At 48.9% G+C, this 23,323-nt stretch overlaps 1 protein-coding gene across 1 annotated transcript in view; it reads right to left on the bottom strand.

Moving 5' to 3' along the window:
- GFRA2 (GDNF family receptor alpha 2) overlaps positions 1-23,323 on the bottom strand; it is a 104,875-nt gene that overhangs the window by 7,273 nt on the left and 74,279 nt on the right. Inside the window, exons 5-7 of the mRNA XM_074981696.1 lie at positions 10,107-10,216; positions 8,599-8,739; positions 4,563-4,738 (exon numbers count right to left, since the gene is read on the bottom strand). Of these exons, the coding sequence (XP_074837797.1) occupies positions 4,563-4,738; positions 8,599-8,739; positions 10,107-10,216 (427 nt within the window). The remainder of the gene's footprint in view (positions 1-4,562; positions 4,739-8,598; positions 8,740-10,106; positions 10,217-23,323) is intronic.

Here is a 23,323-nt window from a genome sequence, read left to right as displayed (position 1 = left end):
TTGGCAGTTCAAACAGTGCTAAAGAAGAAAGTCACAGACTCCAAAAAATGAGATTTGTACTCTCTGAGTGAGTTGCTGGCGCACAAGGTTTTCATTCACACACACACACACACACACACACACACACGCGGGACCATTGCTGCTCTGCCAAGAAAAGCTTTTACCAAAGTTCAAATATATAAGCTAACTTTTTCTTTCTGTTTTCTTGCATGATGTCGGATATGGCGTCAGTCACAGACTCAGAGCATGTCTATAATTGGCATTTACAGTGGAAGAAGTCCCCTTGTGACCGCAAAAAGAAAGCCACCTTCACGAGAGGTGTGCTGCTTTTACAGGTGATGCTTTTGCAGTCACGTGCAAGTGAAGACCTATTCTTCCTGTTTACATAGCTTTTATCCCCTTCCTCCTTCCTGTTTTCTTGGCAACTGCTCATTTATCTCCTGCCTAGTTCACAATGGCTGTTCCACAGAGCAAATGATCCCTTGCTTGGAGCAACACTGAGCTCCTGGAGTGAATCAGTGTTTGGGGAGGCGGGGGGCTGTGCAGGGAGCCAGGATGCCCTGCGATCCCCCTGCTTCCCACAAGACCTATGGTCAAAATGGAGACAGCTATCTCACAGTGCAGCTACCCTCAGGGAGCTGCCCTGATCAGCAACAGAAGTGCTCCAAATGTAAACACACTCTGACACTGATCGAAGTGAGTCAGTGTGCATAAACCAGAGCTTTACTTTCACCTGTTCACTATCGCTGGTGAAACTGACAGTGCAAAAACTCTGCAGGTGTAGACATAGCTTTAGCGTGTGCCTACGCAGCCCACGTTTTGTGGGGCCAAGGCAGCATGACGTGCACAGTGTAGTAACTCTACCCCTGGGGGGAGCTCTAAAAAATAAAAAGACATGAACAATGTGTAGTAGCTTTATTACCAGGAGAACAGTAGTTCCCTACAATAAATTGCTGTCTGGCCTAGCACTTTTCAGCACTAAAACTTTGATTTCTCGAGGTTGTTTTTTCAACCCACACCCACCCAAAAGCCTAAAGTTTTAGGGCTGGCTGTGACAATCTAGACACAGCCTTAGACACAAAAGCCAGGAGTTCCGAGTTCTAGTCCCTCCACCTTCGCACTCAGCAAAGTGGTGAGAACTGAAAAACAAAGTGCATAGTTCTGTTCTCAGCTACACTGGGGTAAAGGTGCATTAGCCCACTGAAGTTAAGGGTGGTGTAATTCTGCTGGGCTTGATTCTACTCTCACTTGCATTTGTATAAAACTGGAGTAACTCTGGAGATGTCAATGGAGTTACACCTATGTAGATGACAGGAGAATGAGGCCTTGTCACTTTAATGGAACTACCCCTGAGTTACCCAATGGGTCAAATTCAGAAGTCCTCACGTATGGACAGATTCTGATCTCACAGATGTGTACATCAGGAACAATTCCACTGACTCTCACAGAATGAGTTCTGATGTAAAAAGGAACAACTGAGCCTGATTTTTAGAGTAAATCCACTGTCAGCCACAGACGTCAGCGGAGTGACAGAGAACAAATCCTCTGCTGGTATAGTTCAGGCAGCTTGACTGAAGCCAATGGAGCTGTGCCTGTATTCATAAGCAGAGAAAATGACTCTCCTCACAGTATACAAAAGGTCAGAATCAGACTGTGTGCTACAGGTTGAACCTCTCTAGTTTGGCACCCTCAGAACCTGACCAGTGCCAGATGAGAGAATGTGCCAGACGATGGGAAGTCAATATTGTCTAGCAGCATTACCAGCACTCCTACTGATTGAACACAGGCACAACTCCTGATGCTTACTGGGCTCAGAAGACACTTAGCGGTAAATTACAGCTAAACAGCACAGAACACTGAAAGCCAGGACTGTGAGGCCACAGGAAACTTGGCCACACCCATAAGTGGCCGTCCGGCTAACATTCCAGATCACGGATGTTGCTGGACGAGAGAGCTCCAGACTTGAGAAATTCAACCTGTAGTCAATTTTTCCTCAGGTATCACTCCTATTTCGAGCTGTGCTAATAACGGCCGTTTTGGCTGCCTGACTGTTCTGACAAATCAGGGTAAAAATTGTTTCAAGTGAAACAATATTTTTTTTAAAAAAATATTGACACATTGAATCCAAAATAAATAAATAAATAAAATATCCAACTGAATAAAGTGTTTTGTTTTGAACAATATTATAGATTTTGGACCATTTGAAAACATCTGGAGTTTTTTTTTTTTCCTCTCTAATAAAATTAAATGGCATTTTGAAGCACAAGATTATTTTGACCAAAAAAATATGGAACCAGTTTATTTCATAAAAGGTCAAAATTAAATACTTTGATTTGTACAGTTTTTCTGCCAAAACAATTTGGTGGATCCGTCTCCAATTCCCAAAACAGTTTGTGTCACCCAATCTACATTCGTCACTGCAAAAGAATTACAGGAAAACATTCGTCTCCCGCTGAGCTCTCCCCAAGTAACAACTGAGCTCCAAGTTTGACCAAGTCGAATTTACTGGGTTTATTCTGAGTAAGACTAGTCTGTTAGTAACCGACTCCAGTGATATACCCCATAGCACCACTGCTACCGGCAGCACTTCTGCCGTCAGGTGTCAGATGGAGCACACGAGGCAGCAACACTGATAACAATGTTGTTTTCGCTCTTCTTGCCAGTTAGGAGCACAATCCTGCCAAGCGCAACTCACAACGAAAAGAGAGCCGAGGTGCCCACCAAGGTGGCGTTAGGGCCCTGATGTGCCGCAATTCTAGCATGAAATTGAGCTGCTGATTGTCTCACAGAGTGGTAACAAGAAAACAGAAGATGCAATTACTCAAGCATGCTGGATCTAATTAGAGGCTGCCCAAGGGTGACATTGCTGCCTTCACGTGTGCTCACCAGCCTGCAGCAAGAGCGGAGACTTACTTTGTTTCTGTGGAGGAAGGCAGAGACTCAGCCTCTGGTGGGGACCGTGAGTAGGCGATGCCCATCTAGGTAGGTAGCTCTTTGGGGCAAGGAATGTGTCTTTGTACAGTGCCTAGAATAATGGGCCCTCCTTCCAGATCAAGGTCTAGCCATCCAATAGACATTAAAAGACAGGGAGACTGCAGAGTGGTTCCAACCAGTGCTGTTCCTGCCTTCAGCAATGCAGCTTTGGTGCAGGGACGAGGGGACCAGTAATTTCCAGGTGGCCAGTATTGTAGCACTGAGACTAGGATTGCAGGTGATTGGGCTGATCCCAACACCTTCTAAAATTGTAAGCAAGGGAAATCGTATTACCTCACGTGCTACATGGAATGGGTTAAAGCCTGGCGATAGAACAACTTGCCTCACCTTCACTAGCGTGGCAGAAAGCACTGGACTGAGCTAGATAACGCCACATCTTTCAGGCCTACATCCTGCAACCGTTGGGAACAGCAGACGTACCCAAGCTGGTTTCAATCTAACTAGCTTGAGTGGAGCCGGTGCGTCCCTGTAGCAGCACACAATCCTGCCTGAAATCCTGGGTAATTGCTTGGGTGAGTAGCCCATGCTGCTGTCATCTGACTGCTCTCAATACCTGAGCTAGCTAGCCCAGCCACATCCCCACAAGCTGCAATCACACCCCGACTCACTATGGACACATCACTCATCTGGGCAAAGCCGTAATGGAGACCTCCAAATGGATATTGACTTTGGCCAGCATCTGCTGCAGAGTAACCCCCAAGCCACTGGAAATCTTCAGGACCAAAGCAGTGAGAGGAGGCTAAGGATGAAGCCAGGAACTGTGGTTAGGGGGTTGAATTCTAAGATCCTTACCAGTTCATGTGGCTTTGTTTTCATTTCTGGATTAGATTGAAAAGCAGAAGGGACCTTATTTTCTGGTTCTGATTTCAGTTTCATTATGACTGAGATCTCACGAAAATTTCAATCCAAGGTGGAGGAAATCTCACTAAATCAGCTACTGGCATCAAAAACTCAACAAAACCTCTTGCCAACGCTTTCATGTCCTGGAACCTGAGCACTGGCCCAACCTTAATGTTGATCTAGGACCAATCATCATCACCCTCCCCTATCCCATCACCTGAGGATTATATAGCGGTGTGCACACATGGGAGTGCGTGTGTGTGCTGTAAATTCACAGGCTATGTCTGGGTGTTTATAGGCACTTTCAGCGCTTACCCAAAGCAGCTAGTCTCTGCGCAAAGCCAACCTGGGCAAAAACTGGGGGCACCACATGGGAAATCAGGAGCTGGTAAGATACCCAACCCAAGCAAGAGATGGCAAAAAGGAATCAAACCATCTCATGTGCTTAATAGTGAACACAGCTCTGGGGCTGTTCAAGAGCCCAGGGGGCTTCTGGGTAATGGAAGTGCATTAGGGGCTGAGCAACAGAGAATGTGGTGCTGTAAAAACTCAAGAGGTGCACTGGCAAACAGCAGTCCTCAGTGGACATCTCCCCCCTTCCCCAGGCTGTTGTCTAAGCCCCAACAGGCACACGCTCATTTGCGAGGCTTTGGCCAAGCTCGGTCCATGCATCGAGTGAACATGTGACTTCTGTGAAGCAGAAGCAGGAGCTAGAGCAGAAGGCCTACCTGAACAGAGGTGCAAGTTGTGATCACGCTGGTGTCATAGATGGTGTTGCTGTCATTGATGTCATCAGGCAAAGCAGGGCTCTTTTCTGACTTGGGGGGCAGGGTGACAGGCGGCGAGGGGATTTTGGGGGACTGCGTGACATTCGTGCCGTTGCCAAAGGCCTGAATGGCATTTCCTGAGGGTGAGAGGACAGACAGGGGTTTTACCCACAACACCAATGCAGACCATGCCCAGGACATATGGCAATACTGATCATGCTGTGCTTCCCCCCATGGAGCTGACAAAACTTCACAAACATTAGAAATGGATTAATGCTCACAAAATCTCCCAGCATCATCCCCATTTACAGATGGGGGAACCAAGGTACCTAGAGGGGATGCAACTTGCCTGAGGCCATACAGTATGTTGGCTGTAGAGACTGCATCAGAAGCATGGTGGACATGGCAGTCTTCTACCAACCACTACCCAGTATTAATTCCTTATTCTAGGAATGGATCCCAGGACTCCTGGCCTGCAAGCGACTGTGCTAATCACTAGACCACAATCCTTTCCCTGAGCACGGATTAGAACCCACAATGGGCTCTAGCCATGACAAATGTTGCTTGCTGTGTTCTAGGGTGGCTCCCAGCTGGTTCTGGCAAGCTTTATGATCATTGGAGATTGGCTTAGATAATGAGCGAAGAAGATAACCAACACTCCCTATCCAGACTCTCACGCCTGGGAACCACGTGAGGAGACAGTTGCTGGAGCTCTATCGGGCTGACCAGACGGCCTCCTTTTCAGGAGAGGGCTGCTCGCTTCCAGACAGCTGCGGAAGCCAAAGCCGTCACGCTTTGGTTGCGTTCCGCACTTTGAGCAGCATGCAGCAGAGGAGAAAACCGGGAGTCACCAGCTGAGGGTAGGATGGCAGGGGAGGGGGCGTGAGCAGGCATGGAGCAAGTCATTTCTCTTCCTGTCAGGCTGTCATCTCTCATTCATTCTCCTTTCTCTGCCTCCCACTGCCTCTCTCACACACTCACTCTCTCCTCCCCACGTCCTCCTTCCCGCTTCCTGCTCCTCTCGGTCCCTTTAGTACTGCACCCTCCCTCCCACAGGCACAGGGAGTCACATGTGCCAGCCTTCCCAACGTGCACCATCAGCACCACACCACTTCCAGGGGTAGGGTCATGGGAAGGAAGGGATGGAGGGAGGGGAACAGGCAGGGGCAATTGGCCAGTGCTGCCGCTCCCCCTCACCCCCCAAATCCCCACACTTGGCACCTCTGCTCCCGCCAGGCCTCCTTTCTGCCCTGACCACCTTGCTTTGGGACCCAGCCTGTCACACACTGAGGTAGCTGTGACACTGGCCCACGGACGAAAGTGTGTTTCTCTCCTTCATCCCCAGCCCCACACCCATTTCTCAGACATCACTAAGTCCCACCACCGAGGGGGTACTTTGTGAGCTCTCACCTCTCAAGTGTTCCCCATGCCCCCAAGCCCAAGAAAGGCAGCAAGGGTCAGGGTGCTACAACACCCCCCTGGCTTGACACAGTACTAACAAACACTCTCTGCGCTGAGCATTAACACTTCTCACGCCTCTCCTGCTGGGACTGGGAGGGTCCTGGATTTCTCCCCAGCTCCATGGATCTCCCATGCAGAGACTGCGGCTGGCAGTTCTGCTGCTCCAACAGTTACTCTTCTTTTCTTAACAGCAACGAAGGGTCCTGTGGCACCTTATAGACTAACAGAAAAGTTTTGAGCATGAGCTTTCGTGAGCACAGACTCACTTCATCAGATGCTGGTCTTGGAAATCTGCAGGGCCAAGTATAAATAAGCCAGAGCAAGGGTGGGGATAACAAGATTAGCTCAGTCAGCAAGGGTGAGGCTTACTACCAGCAGTTGATCTGGAGGTGTGAACACCAAGGGAGGAGAAGCTGCTTTTCTGTTTAGCCAGCCATTCACAGTCTTTGTTTAAGCCTGAGCTGAGGGCGTCGAATTTGCAGATGAATTGTAGCTCAGCAATTTCTCTTTGGAGTCTCGTCTTGAAATTTTTTTGCTGTAGGATAGCTACTTTTAAGTCTGCTACTGTGTGGCCCGGGAGGTTGAAGTGCTCTCCTGCGGGTTTTTGTATATTGCCATTTCTGATGTCTGATTTGTGTGCGTTTATTCTTTTACGTAGAGAAAAAGTCCTTTCCTTGTCTCTCTCTCACACGCATACACATGAGGCTCTGCCTGTTTCAAGGGGGCAGCTGAGCTTGATGCTATTCTACCCAATAGCAAGAGAAAAGTTTTGGCTGTGTTTAATGGAACGCAGAGAAAAGAAGAAAGCATTAGGGTGGGAGATGCGGGAAAGCAGAACTAAAAACATACCTCTGGGCAGAGGATCTTCCATTCTCATCTCTAGCCTCCCCCTATCTTCCTTCCTCATCACCCCCACCTCCTCTACCTACCTCTCCTCCTTCATCCCTCCTTGCCCTTTGCTACACCCACCCTCGTCTTCCAAACTCAGTACCCCTGCTCCCTTTGCCAGCTGATCATCCTCATCAGCCCCCTGTGTGTCACAGGTAAAGCACATGAGAGGCAGAGATTTCCAGCTCCTCAAGACAGGGCTTTCAAGTCGATGCAGTGGAGCCAGAAAGCTGCAAGAGCTCAGATGCCAGCCACATGGTTCAGAGCCCCAGTGTTCAAGGTGCTGTCCCTCTCTCCTACACACCTTAATCTTTTCCTCTTTGTGCCTGCCCCCTATTGCTCAGAGCAGACGCAGGAGAAATGCCAAATGAGCAAGAGACAGAACAGACAGGCAGCATTGCCAAGGTGCATGATTCGACTGTGAGTTTCATCATCACTGATGTTTTATTTAAAACCCAGAGTTTAAAATAAATGGCTACATGAGAATCTCACACCTTTCACAAATGAAAGCTAAGACTGTAGCCTCCGGGTGTGACAATCACTAGTCAGCCCATAAAGGTGCATGTAACATTTATAAAATCAGTGCAGTAGCCTTGGAATGTTTCGTGTATCTATAGCGTCCGTCACAGCAGGTTACAGAGACAAGCTGGGAAACATGACCCAAGCATACCTTAAAGGCTCTGAAACTAGAAGGCAACGAACAAAAGCCTCAGCAGTGTGTGCGCACGGTGGTTACTCTCATGAGCATTATGCTTGTTTCATGATTTTGGGGTCCCTGGCTCAGGAGGTCTGGGGGTGGCAGTACCGGTAAGAAACACTGAAATTGAACACAGCCAGGGAACTTAGAGTTCATAGCACTGGAAAGCAATGTTCCCCGTCAGCTGTGTGCTTGGGCAGCTGCTCAGGAGGGATTCAAACGCCACCCAGCTGATTGGCAGAACACCCACAGTTAAGTTTTTGTTTCTACTGGTGATGCACACGCATTGGCGTACATACAATTTATTCCACACATGGATGGAAGAAGTTTAGAGGAAACACTGCTGGAAGAAATTATACTTGGAATGAATACACGGCTTGGGACTTGAGGGTACAGGAAGGAGAAGAGCACGTGTGCGGAAATAGACCTGGCTCTATGTAGCGTATCAATGGCCTGTTGCCCTTAATTGAGCTGCATGATGAGGTGGAGAATGGTTGAGGCAAGGCAACAGCACGTGTTACCTAGCTCTGGACTCATGTCTCTAGCACTCATGAGCGAAATGAGTTCTGGCAAATCTCAGTCCAAACCCTGGCTGCCCTTTTGCCACACGACAAGAAAGACGCACACACTTGAGAGCGGCAACTCTCTGGAGAGCCTCGGGTATGGAACATTGGCAGATGAAGCCAGTCCTAAACTGACACCTGTCAGGCATGTCACACAGCACACTGACTGCTGGGAGCAGCTTCCAATACAGGACTTCTGAGCTCCCCCGACACCAAAACGAGTGTTCCCACAGTGGCTCTCTCTCATACACCGCTTCCCACTGCCTCTCCTGCTGGGAGAAGCTGGGACTGGAACAACTGGTTCCTCCATAGCCAGAGTTCCTGCCCTGCTCCCTGGGACAGGCTAAAGCCCTTCCAAATAGAGAAAGGGAGAAGGGTGATGCCTTACGGAGACATAGATTTTCCGTGAAGTCTCTCAGGAACTTCTCACACTCCTCTTCCATGTTGCCACTCCCTTTGCAGGAGCACCAGGGCGACACCGTGATGCTGACGATGCTCGAGTTGATGTAGTTGGGTGTCATATCAAACCCTGCTCAGGAAGAAGAGAAAGAATCAGGTGCCAGGGGAGCAAAGTCTAACAGAGAAACACAGGGTGGGCTTTGCACCATGTGGGTTCTTATCTTCCATGCCTGGGGGCTCCCCATGATCCAGGCAGATTGTAAGGGAACTGCAGGTGGCCTGGTGCTGCCCCCAGCTATCCCCAACCTGAATGGCTCTCTCTCTCTCTCTCTCTCTCTCTCTCTCTCACACACACATACACACACACACGGGCTTCCCCTCTGGCTTCTCGCTCCAGAACCAGCTCCGGAGTGATCCACAGCAGCGAAGAGAAGCGGAAGCAGGCAACTTGCTGAGAGACGAGGGTAGCAACCGACAATGGGTGAGAGGCTCCATTTCCCATAACTAGCCCCAGGTTTCATCTTGGCTCAGCAGACACGCGGTTCCCAGTCCCTCTGAGCAGTCCTGGTGCCCTGCTCCTTCCTTCTCTCTGTGAGAACGCCACTTGCCTGCTGAGCTTGCCCCTGCCTCTCCAGGCTGGATGAGCAGAACAGCCCTGACAGCTTCTCAGGGGACCTGGCCTACCCATCGTTCCCTCTGTGTTTCCAGTGTCAGGATGCCTTTAACTCCTGGCTTCAGGATCATTAGAACACTCTGCAGCCCCTGGCAGTGCTACAGGGTGAGAGATGAGCACCAGCTCAGAGAGAAGCCAAGAGGCACAAAACCCGCCTGGGCTGAAGAGTGAAACTAAGCTGGACTGACAAGGTGGCTGGATCTGTTAGCCCTGAAACTCACAGCTCTGCCTCCTGCAGCCTGCACCTTAATATCTATCCCACTGCCAAAGACCTAGAGAGCGCCCTTCTTGGGGAACGCCAGCCAGCATGGGTTGAGCATGCCCAGCACCTCGGCCGTCTTCAGCCCTTTTCTCCCCTATGCACCTCCAGAACCAGAGTTGTCTCCAGGAATAATACATCCCACTTTAGTAACAGGGCTGGCTCTTCATAGCGAGACCAGCCTCAATATCTCCCTTTAGCAGAGACCAGAGACTTACCCAAGGCCACGCAGTAGGTAAAGCTAGGAATAAAACCCAGCTCTCCAGCCTGCGTCCCATCCTCTGTGCCACAGCATTTCCCTACAACCCCACCTCCCAGCAGATGCTCAAACAGGTTTGGCACCTTTGCTCTTGTGAGTGAAAAGGAAGGTTCTTGCAGACACAAGTGGTCATTCTTGTTGCTGCCTCACTAGGCACCTGACACCTGCATCCACCAGTTCTTCCCAGCACTCAGCTATTCTGTTCCTAAAGCCAAGATCCACAAACCAGTCCCTCCTCCCCAGCCTGGACACTGATTGCGAAAGGCAACCCTGCTGGGCTCTGCGGGATGAACAAGACAGACTCACCTATCATCCCTGCGTAGGAGCCCAGACACGCCTGGTAATTATCCCCTGGGCAGCTCGTCAGTGACTGGGAAGAAACTTGACAATTTGTGTGAAAATCTGCCAGTCTTGACCTGGTTACAAAACACAAGAGAGAGAACAGGGTTCAGTTGGTCTCCCCATTTTCCCCTCCCTGCCAAGGAGTAAATACCGTGGGTTTCAAACAGAGAGAAACAGAAAAGAAAGTATTAGAAAGCGAGAAGACCTGAAGGAGAGTAATAGCCGGAGCCTGGCAGCAATATGTTAACGTATATGATCTCATTCCATCATCGATCACATTCATGCAGCGTCTACCAATGTATCTCAACACCATTCAGGGGGGTGGTGTTACTGCATCACTGTAACTGGGCGCTTCTCATAGGGAGACAAACTCGAGTGCCAACGCACACACGCAGATAAGCTGACGCAAGGCATCCTACATCAACCTCACTTCGTAGCACAGACCAGGGTAAGGTTTTGAACATAGCTCCCGCCCAGAAGACAAGGAGGATCAATTGGCCACCCTTAGACTCGCCAGCTTGAGTGAAAAGTGCAAGCCGGCTCAAGAGGTTTCTGTGAGGCTGTGGTTAGGGGCAACACTTGAGTTAGAACACCAGCTCTCTTTACACTAAAGACAAATGCTGAGAAGCAAGAATCAGGCTTCAAAGCAAGCACAAACTCCACTTCAAGAGCAGGGAGGTTCTGCAATCTATTTGCTGACTACTACCGTGCTGACCACAGTAACCTTGCAAAATTCCTCTCCTCTTGGTAAGATTTCCTGATGGGAGAATGAGCTGGTTGTCTGGAGGCTGGGGGTGGAGGAGGTGTTTTTCAGGATCTTGCCAAAGGTTGGGTGACTCAGTTCAAAGCCTGAGCTAGTTCCACTTTCATCAGGCTGGATTTAGAGTGAAGAAATGACAGGGCTCCAGACACGCGGAGAGAAAATCAGAATACCAAATCCAAGCAGACCCGTGCAAATGTCACGTGGCTTCTCATTGGAACGTAACAGTTGCCATAGCAGATCAGACCTGGCTCTGCCACTGACCAGCGCTAGCTGTGTCAGAGTGAGAAATCCCAGTGGAGAATTGCAGAATATCTTGCCCACAGGGCAAGAGTCTTCTTGACTCTCATGACTCACTGGCTGGTTCGTACCCTGAAACTGGAGGCTTTCCCGGGGGACAGAGTAAGACAAAGCCTTTCACATGCAGGCAGATTGGGAAACAAAAGGGTAAATATGTCCCAATGCTTCCCCATCATTCTTTTCACCCAGCTCTAACAAACACAGGGAAACCCAGATCCAAAGGCCACTACTTGCCCGTCAGTAAGAGATGCTGGTTTGGAGCAGGAAGGACTGGGAGAAAAGATCCCATGAAATGTCAGGAACTCATTCCAGCCGGCACCCCATGCATTACACGTACAGCAAAAAAACAGGTGCTGCATGGGGAATTCACACCAGCCTTCTTGCAACCATGCTCATAAGCAGGGACACAGATCAAATCTCTCCTGCACGTTCACATTTTCTGCAGTCCACTTGGACACTGTCCTGGAGTCGCCCTGCCTGGCTGCTGCTAGGGATGCATGACACACCTTGCTTAGGCCCTGATCCCAAACTCATTGAAGTCAGCAAGTGAAAAAGATGTGCTATTTCTACTACAGCTGGGGGAGGAGGGTGGAGGGATGGATTTCTGAGCTGTTTACAAAGCTTGTTCCTAAACCAGGAGAGGAACAGGCTAAAAAGGCTCAATTCAGAGAAGTGCAGAGGGCAGCCAGCTCACTTCAGCTCCAGTGGGAGATGAGGGCACCCAGCACCTTGCAGGATGGGGCCACTACGCTTTAAAGGCCTGATGACATGGACACCCACTAAGGGGAGTGGGTGACAGGCACTTCCACGCCCGCTCCTTCTCCTCCCAGCACAGAAACTCACTGCCTCAGTGGCTCCTGTTTGCTTGATCTCAGAGAGATGTGGCTTCTGAGCATGGCTGAGGCTGACGTGCCTGTCCAGCTTGTTCCGAGCGGCTGGGTTCTGCCATCCCACAGCCCCAGGGGTGACAAACAGAAGGCTTCAGAGCTTCACCAGCCAGAACGTCAGGAGAAAACCCCCTCCTCATTTCAAACCACTCTCACCCCTCTGCCCAGACCTGCTCAGGAACACCAGGGATGGTACGCAGAGAATCAGAGAGCCCCTATGTAAGGCCTGGGGCCAACTCTGTTGCAGTAACAATTGCTGTGCTGTTGCACTGCCGCACAGCTCATGCCATTAGTGTCTGGGTCCACATACGCTGTGACGAAGTAGCATTACGGATGGGCTTCAAAAGTGGGGCCACAACCACCGCAGATCCTGGGATATGGCAGGAGGGGGGCCTGGCTCTGCAGCCGCAGAAAGGGAGGGGCCAAGGCCAGAAGGGGCAGGGCCCAGGGCAGTTTCCCCTTAGTACCACTCAATTCACAGCTCTACCCATTTGGCCAAGAGCTGCCCCATCTCAGTTGTTATTTTTTGTACTGCAGCAGTGCCTCGAGGCTTCAGCCACAATGGCGCCCTTATCATGCCAGCACAGAGCAAGAGAAAGTCTCTGCTCCAGTGAGCTCCCAAACCTAAACAGCTGAGAAAAACAAGAGCAGGACCATCTCCCTCTCTCACAGAGATCAGGGGTCACCCAAGGAGGTTTTCAGAAGCACCAAGAACTGCTCACAAAAATATCCTCTCTTGTGTTTGGTTCTTTGGATTCCCTAAAACCTGGATCTGCATCACCCTTTGTCAGGTAACACTGCATTATTACAACCAGCCAGTTGCACGCGAACTGTGTCTATTACCCTTGGCCGTAGTAGCTACACTGGAAACAGTGAGAGTAGCAAAACAGTAGTTACACCATTCTACAGTTACAACAGATTTTTTGGAGCATAAGCTTTTGTGGGCAAAGACCACATGCATCGGACGAAGTGGGTCTTTGCTCACAAAAGCTTATGCTCCAAAAAATGTTTGTCTATAAGGCGCCACAGGATTTCTCGTTGTTTTTGTGGATACAGACTAACACAGCTACCCCTCTGATACAATTACAATGGTGTTCCGCATCTTGCACTATCAGCATTGCATTGCATGGACTGTGAGTAACAGTCCTCATTGGTCTTTTCTTGCTCAGGGCCCTTCCACCAAGGAAGGTGAGGTGAGCTGGACCCATCGTTTAAGTTGGTGTCCATGTAACTGCACCCAGACTCCTAATTACCATGTGATTACAGTAAGGATGGCCTACAAAGACACTGCCTGAATACGTTGGCGAGCTGTCTGGGCAGCAGCAGCTGATGTGCTGGGACACCACGAACTCTAAGCACTGCCTAATTCAGAGTGCTCTGTGAATGTCATCTCCTTGTTTGGCCATGCTGCTGCCAGCATTGTTACAAGACTGTATAATTACTGCCGGCTTTGCAGGCCCCTGAAATGCTAGGCACTGGCATGCAGGGGAAGCGCCTGGGGTGGGTTGTTTTTGTAGTTTGCCAGTGAAACTGAAATAAACCACTGGGGGTTTACAAAGGGAATAAGAGCCCAGAGGCTCCTGGCACCCACACTAGTTTCTCCAGGCTGTCAGGTGCTCTAAGCTACAGGGTGGGCAGAAGGCAGGTAAAAAACAGGCCAGAAGGAAGGGGAAGGAGGGCCGTGGTGCTGGGAACTAGGGACTATGAGGGATGGACTGGAACACTCTGCTTCTTTGCCTCCCAGGAAGGTGCAAATAAACCTTCTTCCTTTTCTTCCAAGCTCGTCTTTGCTTGGGCTAGCGGCTAGGATGGCAGACAGAAAACCAGGCAATCTCCAGTCTATTTCTTCCCCTGCCTAAGTCCTGCTGTGTGATGTTCGATCGTCACTTTGCCTCTTTTCCCTCACCCCCTTGTTGTCTTCTGCTTCTCAGTGGCAGGAGAGAGAGAGGCAACCATCATACTATTCATTATGTAACAGAAGCCTCTTGGATACCAAGGTGAGGAGGCCCATCTGGGAGCACAGATACTATTTATCTGTGTTCTGGTAACTGTGGTCATGGAGTGAGTGAGGTGCTATAAAACACACACAGTGAGACAGTCCCGGCCTTCTAGATTTGCAAGGACAGACCAAGGAACATGCAAGTAAAGCAAACACGGTGATGGTCTGGAAATGCCAGGTCAGTGTCACCCTTGCTATTGAAGTCTTCTTTCAAATGCTTGGTTTGAATTCCTTTGGCAGATAAGATATTCTCAGGGATGGCTAAACAGAGAGAGAAAAGGAGGGACAGATGGAGGTAAAAGGAGCTTGGCGGATAGATCAATTTCCTGACAAAGAAAGGCCAATAAGCAGGAACCACATATGGAGTTAAGGAGTTTGCTTACATTACAGCATTACAGCTGTAAAGCTTGATGCCTCCAATAGGGATTTTCTTCTCCGTTACATCAAAGCCGAATTGCAAACCATGTCATTTCAATCTAAAATGGAACTGGCAGAGCTGGATAGGGAAATTTCTACAGCTGGGAAAGCTAGCCAAGAAAACACGGGGTTTCCTACCAGGAACAGAAGCAATAATTGAACAAGAGATGAGTCAACCAAAAAAAAAAAAAAAAACCCGCAAACGTACTACAGCTTTGGCCAAGCCAGAGTTAAACTCTGTAGCTCTCTAAAGGAATACTCTTCTTCATTCGGTCTGGTCAATTCCCATCACCTGGTGGCTCTGATTATTTATATTACATTAGTCCTACATACACATAGTAAGAGACAGTTCCTGCCCTGGAGAGGTCACCATCTAAACAGACAAGGTGGAAGCGGAAATAGAGTCACACGTGGAAACAGAGCCAACATTTCACACTCCCAAGGAGAGCACATGGAATATAACCCAAATGTCTTGCCTCGCAGTTCAATGTCCCTAATACCTTGGTTATACTGGCTCTCTGTAAGATCCAGACTAGGTGTCCAGTATGCAACAGGGATGGTAAAAAATGAGGAATCTGGTAACTGAGTAACAGCCAAAATGCCTGTTAGTTACTCCATTAACCACTCTCCACACACCCTGCTCCTCTGCATTTAAAAGGCTGAGCTGCACACAGGCTGGCTCAGCTTCTGCCCCACCATGGGGATAGGGCTCTTCCCTGCCCCCTTCTCCCCCGCTCTGCATTTAAAATTTAAATGTAGAGTAGCAGGGGAGGGGGATGGGAGGAAGAGCCCAATCCCTGTGGTGAGGACAGAAGCCGGGCCAGCCTGCATGCAGCCCAGCCTTTTAAATGCAGAGCAGCAGCAGAGGGAACAGCCTGGCCCCCACACAAGCAAGGACTGATGCTGAGCCAGCCATGACCTATTTCTTGCAAGATGGCGGGGGGAGGGGAGTTGCAAGTTACTGGTAGCACTAACGAATAAGCTGATGCTTATCGCTTAGTCTTGTAATCAGATACTCTATTACATCCCGACTATGCTGTGTAGAAAACACCCCATTGTGGAACTCAGTAATAATAATAGAATCCCCCTCATCAGGGTTCACAACATAGGGAGGATGGAACCATGACTCAGCCACATGGGTGCGACGTCCCCTGGTATCATATTGCCGTGTGCAAAAAAGACCTTGGCTTTCCCAGGCACGTCTCCCCGAGCAATTTTTTCTTGTCTCTTTCCATTTTTTTTTTCTTTTGGCTTCCTTGTTAATTAAATGTCAGCTTCCTACAGCCAGCGACTGAACTATCCAATACTGCCTGCCTGAAGGCATCCAAAATGATCAAAACAAAGGGTGGAAATTGTGTTATTTTTTAAATACGAACGATTTGGTTTCCAGAGGTTTCTGATCCAATTGAATGGAGGAACAAATGCAGTGACTGAATGAAGTGGAAGGACCTGCAGTTACACCTTCCCTTTTATACAGTGCTTTTCATCACAACAGAAATACCAATATGCTCCACAGAATGAGTGACAGATCGTGCCAAAATGCAGGCACCTCTGCGGTGGAACACAGCGGTGGCATATTAGCCCTTCACAGCACTGAAGAACAACTGAGGACAAGAGGCGAGTGGCTGGGAAAGAAGAGTGGGAGGGAAAGTGGTGTAACTTGTGCCTGTCTGGCATGCCATGTGTGTTCACAAATGAGTGTGATTAACTGTACATGACAAAGGATTAAAAGCGAAACATGAACTCGCCTCCTGGGAACTGGAAGATTAAGTTGTCCCATGCACTGTATCTTATATCCTTCTTCTGGTGCTTATTAAGCCCTTAGTGTGTAAGTTACACTCAGTTTTGCTCTGAATTGGCACTTGCACCAGTTTGCTAACTCACTTACTGCTTATCTACAGGCTAAATTTTTCAGGCCAATGTTAATGGGCTATGCCCATCTTAACTTTGGGCCTTTAGACACTGGGTAATAAAATAAAATAACAGTAATAATAACGATGCAATAATAATAGTGACACCATTATTTAAGTCCACAGATAAATCTGGTGCAGAGACCTCTAGAGGAGCTGTATCTGCTTGAGAAACCAGAGGAAAGATGGTCTTTTTGTAAAGACTCTGGGAAATTGCTGGCTGTGCCACAAACTCCACTTGACCTTAGGTGGGCATCTCTTAGGGCATATCTCCGCTGCAGCTGAGTGTGGACCTCTAAGCCCGGCTAGGCAGGGCTGTACTAGGGACAGCCTAAGCTAGTGCACTAAGTATAGCAGCATGGACGTGGTGGCATGAGCTGAGGCTTTGGCTAGCGATCCCAGCTCAGACCCACCTGACTGCCCAAGTGTGAGCTCGCGTGGCTTAGCCAAGTCTCCACCAGCGCAGCAATAAACAGTCAGCTATTCTCAATGTGAGTCTGTGTACCTGGGCAGAATTGCACATTGCTTCTACAGTTCAGCTGTATCCTTCATCTCCCTGTGCCTCAGTTCCCCACTGTAACCAGGGGACAATCATCTTCCTCTGTCCCACTGCCCATTTGTTTAGATTATCAGCTCTTCAGTGCAGGGATGGTCTCTCACTGTATTTGTACAGCACCTAGTACAACAGGGTTCTGGGCTTGCTACTCTAATTACATAACCAGGAGCCAATTTGCCAGGTCTCCCATGAACTCATGAACATTGCTACTTGCAGAACACAAAACAACACGATGGGGCATCCTGAACCCCTACTTTCTTGGCTTCTGTAGCCAACAGGGCTAATCTGTTTGCTTGTCTATATTTGTTTTTCTTACAGATTCCTTATTTCTTCATGGTTTTGATTATATGTTTATTACAATAGGTTTATACTGAAGTACTTTGTATTTTGGCTGTAACACGAGGAATTTACAGGCCACATCCTATATGTTGCATTAAGGCAAGGTCAGTATACACCTGGGACCTTGCACCCAGATAGCAAAGTTAGCTCACACATACTTAGGACTTTTCATCTGGAGAGAGGCTGATGAACTAACATGAGGCGTACATAGGGGCTACGTCTACACGTGCAGCCAACATCGAAATAGCTTATTTCGATGTTGCGACATCGAAATAGTCTATTTCGATGAATAACGTCTACACGTCCTCCAGGGCCGGCAACGTCGATGTTCAACTTCGACGTTGCTCAGCCCAACATCGAAATTGGCGCAGCAAGGGAACGTCTACACGTCAAAGTAGCACACATCGAAATAGGGATGCCAGGCACAGCCGCAGACAGGGTCACAGGGCGGACTCAACAGCCAGCCGCTCCCTTAAAGGGCCCCTCCCAGACACAGTTGCACTAAACAACACAAGATACACAGAGCTGACAACTGGTTGCAGACCCTGTGCCTGCAGCATAGATCCCCAGCTGCCGCAGAAGCAGCCAGAAGCCCTGGGCTAAGGGCTGCTGCCCACGGTGACCATAGAGCCCCGCAGGGGCTGGAGACAGAGCATCTCTCATCCCCCCAGCTGATGGCCGCCATGGAGGACCCAGCAATTTCGACGTTGCGGGACGCGGATCGTCTACACGGTCCCTACTTTGACGTTGAACGTCGAAGTAGGGCGCTATTCCTATCTCCTCATGAGGTTAGCGACTTCGACGTCTCGCCGCCTAACGTCAAAGTTAACTTCGAAATAGCGCCCGACGCGTGTAGACGCGACGGGCGCTATTTCGAAGTTGGTGCCGCTACTTCGAAGTAGCGTGCACGTGTAGACGCAGCTAGGGTGTGTTAAAGCCAGGTAGCTTGGGAATTTCCTAAGTTCATACTCTTTTAAACTTAACTGATGCACCACAACTTGCAAAAACCCAAAATAGCCATAGACCAGACCAAAATAACCTGTTAGAAATAGCAAACCTAACCACAAAAGGGGCCATGGTAATAAACTGATGCAGATGATAATAAGCTGAGATCAATGATATACTGAACTATAGGGAAATGACAGTTCGCCATTAGTAAGGTAATGAAATACAATAAAGGAGAAAGTGAAGGTCCCTGCTGTATATGTATCAAACATAACAGCACTGGCACAATGTGAAAGTGGCAGCCCAGCCTCCGGAGGTAAGAGAAGAAGATGCAGTCTTTCAGAGGTGCCAGAATGATGACCACAAGCGATGATGGTGCTGAGGAAGATGATGGCGAGCACAGCAGGTTGTTTTACACGTGATATGTATATGGAAGTGCAGACGTACAGTCCCTATCTATCTTGTGAAGTTGGGGTGCTTGTGACTGTGATAAATGTAGTAACAACTTTTGTATTCTTACACATAGTTTAAGTCTTTCAACTGTGCACAGCAGGGCTCCCACATACAATCTTTGCACTAGAACCTCAGAGTAAAAACTGGAAATTCAAATGTAATTTCTAATTAATGTCTAATCTAAAGAGGAGGCAACCCTTCCGACTGATCTGGCACAGACGTTCTGTATTGAGAGTGAAAAAGCCCTGACTTCAGCATTAGGGTTAACAATACTCACTGCTATTCGGCTGGATCATGAATTATGGAACTGCTAACGCTAAAAGGTCCCAGAGGATTCCCAGATTTGCAGAGCAGCCCTGGTAAAGGGCAATGAAGAGATCTTTCTCGTCCTCTGGATACAACATTCTCTCACTGCATGAAAACAATAGTTTCCCTCGATTCATTACCAGACCAGAAACAAACTGTGAGGTCTGACATAGCTCTCCAGAATTAATGAACTCAGCCATCACCTCCCATTGCATGTCTCACCTCTGGCATTTTCCACTCCCTTGAGCAGGTGAGGCAAAGCTAAAGCTAAAGCGAGGCATGATCTTAGGATTTATGGGGCCCTACACAGTATTGTTAAACTGATGCCGCTATGCCCAATAGCAGCCGGGAGAAGGGGATGATTTTTTAGAGATGTGTTTTATAATCTGCAGCAGCACACTCATGAAATATTTTTAAAGCAGATTTTTAAACTAAGGTCACATAGAGTAACACAGTAAATTGAGAAACTGACAGGAGATGCCTGGGGTTGGCAAATGCCTGTTAAATGGTTTCATTACCACCTGAACATCTCTTTCTCAGGTTCTGCTAATAGATCTGGCAGGCGTTTTCACTTTAAATTAACTAAAACTTCTCTGGCGGAAGCAGAGCCACAGAAGATGGACAGAAAAAGGCAAACGGGTGTTTATTAAGACCCAGTGGTGCTCCAGATTTTTGGGTGCCTTGTGCAGCTGCATATTCTGCACATACATAAGGATGGCTCTGGCTACAGGATACACGTGCTCTGGCAGAAAGGTGAAAATGCATGAGGCCTGATGCTCAGTTATGCTAAGGTTTATTCTATGCCTCTTAGGGAGTGGAAAGGGACCTTAATGTGGGAGAAAGTAGTCTGTGAGAACCACCTCTGTGTAGCATCTTTCCTGGCTGGAGAACACTTGATATAAGGTCCACACGTGGCACCTGTTTCCAGCCAGCTTGGGTAGGGGGTGTGTCCAAAGTGCAATGCATTACAGCTGTTCTCTGCTTCCCAGGGACTTAGAAGGGCACATAGGTGTGGTGAAGAGAGCAGGATGCAACATCTCAGCTTACCTTATACTGAGACTCAGTTGTCCTACACCCTCTGTCTAGCTAGGTGTATATGTGGCCTTCTCTAATTCATCTCAGCCACCAGTTCCCTGGCTTTCATCTCCGAGCTAGCACCTCCTGACTTCCTGCATGCAGACACACCAGCCGAGGGTATGTCTAGAGCAGATGGGCAGCCTGCAGACTGTGGGCCACATGCAGCTGATCATGGTCTATGAGGGGGCGCATGAGACATGTAGTCACTATTAGCGGGGTTGCCAAACTCCACTGGTTTCCACCTGCATAGGTTTTTTCCCCTATGGTATTACAATAATGAAACACACTTAGAACGAGGGCATATGAAGGGAAGTGCGTGCTGCCTGCACAGAACATTGGCTGTGAGAGCCAGGTGCTCCCTCTGCATCCAATCACAGTGCTGCTATAGTTCTACTGGCACACCCCACAAATTCTGCATGCACAAGCACACTTAGCAAAACTGTCCCAACCCAGGAGACCATCTTGGTTACAGCAATCTTGTAAGCCCACTCAGCAAGAGGACGGCCACTCACGTGGGCCACTTACTAGCCTCCATTGCCCATTGCAGGGCTTCACTGTAACTGGAGGTGCGATTGCAGCTTGAGTGGACGTACCCACAGTAGCACGACCAACTAGCAGCAGAGATGTGGCAGCATGGGTTTTGGCAGGGCAAATAGATCCCTAGTGTTCCAGGTGGCCTTGGCAAGCCCAAGCTGCATCCTGCCCAGCTGTACCCACATTGCTGTTTATGCCATGCTGGTGTTGCTGAAGTAGGCACAGGGATGTCCTCCCAAGTGGCAATCACACTTCAGCTCGCAGTGTAGACAGACCCGGCGAGAGGAACGCGTGCTCCTCGCCTGTTGCCTTCAGGAGCCACTGATGTGCATTTGAGATCCCTGTTCTCCTATGGAAAATGTGAGAACAAAAGCAAACCAGAACATCCTGGCCTCGAACCCAACTCCCCCACCCTTCAGCGAATGAATGGTACATGCTGTCAACCATCGGGAGGGAAGGACGTACATGCATACATCAGCCCACCCTCTCCCCAGACATGGTTCGGAGCCAGCTCCCTTGCCTTGCTGGAAACAAATCTCTTCTGCCATTCTCAGCTGTTATTTTAGCGCCGCTCGTAAATCCAGCCAAAGCTAACCTGAGAGCACTCCACTCCTCTGCACAACGCAGGAGATTAGGCTTCAGTAAACCTCCCTGCTTACTTCATTGGTCTGTGATATTCTGCTCCCAGAGAGTAGGGTGCTTGCAGGCTCCCTGGGCTCCAGCCTACAAACCTCTGAGCAGCCCATCCCAGACCAGATAAAGCACCTACACACATACCGTCTCAATGATGTCAACTCATGCTTAAAGTCGGACACGTATTTAAATGCTTTACTGGAGTGCTAAGAACCTTGCAGGATTAAGCCCCCCCTCCACTCCCAGATATGGTGTCACTGAGGAGGTCATCCAGGCTCCTACTGGGGATTTAGACAAACTTGCTCTGCAGTCCACACCCCAAGATCATTTACCCAAGTTTGGAGATGCTTCAGCTCTGGGCTAAGTGGCTCAGCTGGAGGTGCAGATCAGAACCCAGGTTACACTTTTCCTTGAGCTAGAACCTGTCCACTTCATAATGAGGACACAGACTAAATTACTGTGTTGATAGTCCTGCAATACCTTCCCATGATTCCCCTGGTAAGATGGACAAGTTCTCCCAGAACTGGCAAGTGGCTGGGGAAAAAAATCACAATTGGGTGGACACAGAAACAGTGAGGTCACAGTAACTCAGCTATGGCTTTGCAGCGTAGATGCTCGCAGCTGAGCAAGGCTCACACGTGTTCAGACAAATGGGCAGATCAGTTGGGCTAAATGCGCAGAGAAGACACAACCTAAAAGGAGAAGGAGTCTTGCTCAATGCTTCTGCAATTTCACCCTCTTTGCAAATTTCCCTCGTGCTTTCAAGAAACCAGCCAAATTTAGGAGAATTGTCACGGGACGCAAATTTGCTATAAACCAGGGTAGTGCTGTTGACTATGCCAGGTCACCCCAGATGAGAATCAGCCCTGAAATTGCAAATACAGTCACATCATGCTACAACTTTGATTGTAAGAGTTACACTTCTCCCATCTGGGAATGGAGTTAACATCCTCTGACCTCAGGGCACCTGACGCTCGCGAGTTACGTCTATATTGGGGCTGAAGATGTAATGTCCAGGTTGGGTAAACAAATGCATACTAGCAGTGTGGAGAGAGGCGTGGACTTACCACCCAAATACACACCTATTGAATGGGATTACACTCAGGTGCCAGCTGCTGCATCTGCTGTTTGCACCACTTTTGCCAAATGGCTATTTTTAACATGCTGCTTTGATCAAAACTAGAATGTATACATCTACCCAAGATGGAAGTTACATATTTAGCTGCAGTGTGGACAGATATTGAATACTGAACGCTCACACATTGCTACTTACCAACAACACACGGACTAAGAATTGTTCAATAGTTCTCGTTTTAAATAAGGGTCTACTCACAAACACACAAACAAGGAGGAAAGGAGCAAGAAAGAAAAGGGAGTTGCAAGACTGGATCAGAACTGGGGTCCATCTACCCTTGCACCTAATATATCTCAGTGGTGAAAACCAGCTGCTTGTCAGTTAAGGGTGAGAAACCCTACTGTAGGCAATTATGGGATAATCTTCCCCCATAAGAAATTCCTTCCTGACCACCCCCGTTAATTAAAGGTTGGTGGGTGCCATGAAGCATGGGCTTTTCTATCTCTAACGGAAGACAATCTTCGGTACACCTCAATCTCAAAAGGCCAGGCCTGTGGGGACAGAGGAAGACAGGTTTGCTCTTGTTAGAGGCACAAGCAGGTACACAACGGTGACAGGCAGGCTGCAAGCAGGAACAGGCCCTGAGGAACAGCAGCAGCTGAAAGGATGTCAGGTTGGAGGCTGAAGGGAAAGAGAAGCAACAAAGCCAGGTACCAATGGAATGGACAACTGTGGCCATCACACCCCAAAGAGAAACCAGAATGCCACCTTGTATCAATGTGTTGTGGCCAAGCCACCTTACTGAGCATGTGGTCAACAGCACAGAGTTGGGCCACTGAGTGCAACCAGCTGTGAGCTTTGTCAGCTCCGGGCATGAAGAGCCCTGCCTGCCTTTCCCGGAGAAAGAGCAGTGCATCGGCAGAGTGAGAAAAGAGCCCAGTGCTGGCTGGACAGCCACTGCTGCAGGCACCTGGCATGGCTGCCTACCAC

This window comes from Carettochelys insculpta, chromosome 31 (assembly GCF_033958435.1).
Source record: "Carettochelys insculpta isolate YL-2023 chromosome 31, ASM3395843v1, whole genome shotgun sequence".
Lineage (NCBI taxonomy): Eukaryota > Metazoa > Chordata > Testudines > Carettochelyidae > Carettochelys > Carettochelys insculpta.
This window is presented reverse-complemented; position numbering and strand designations above follow the sequence as displayed.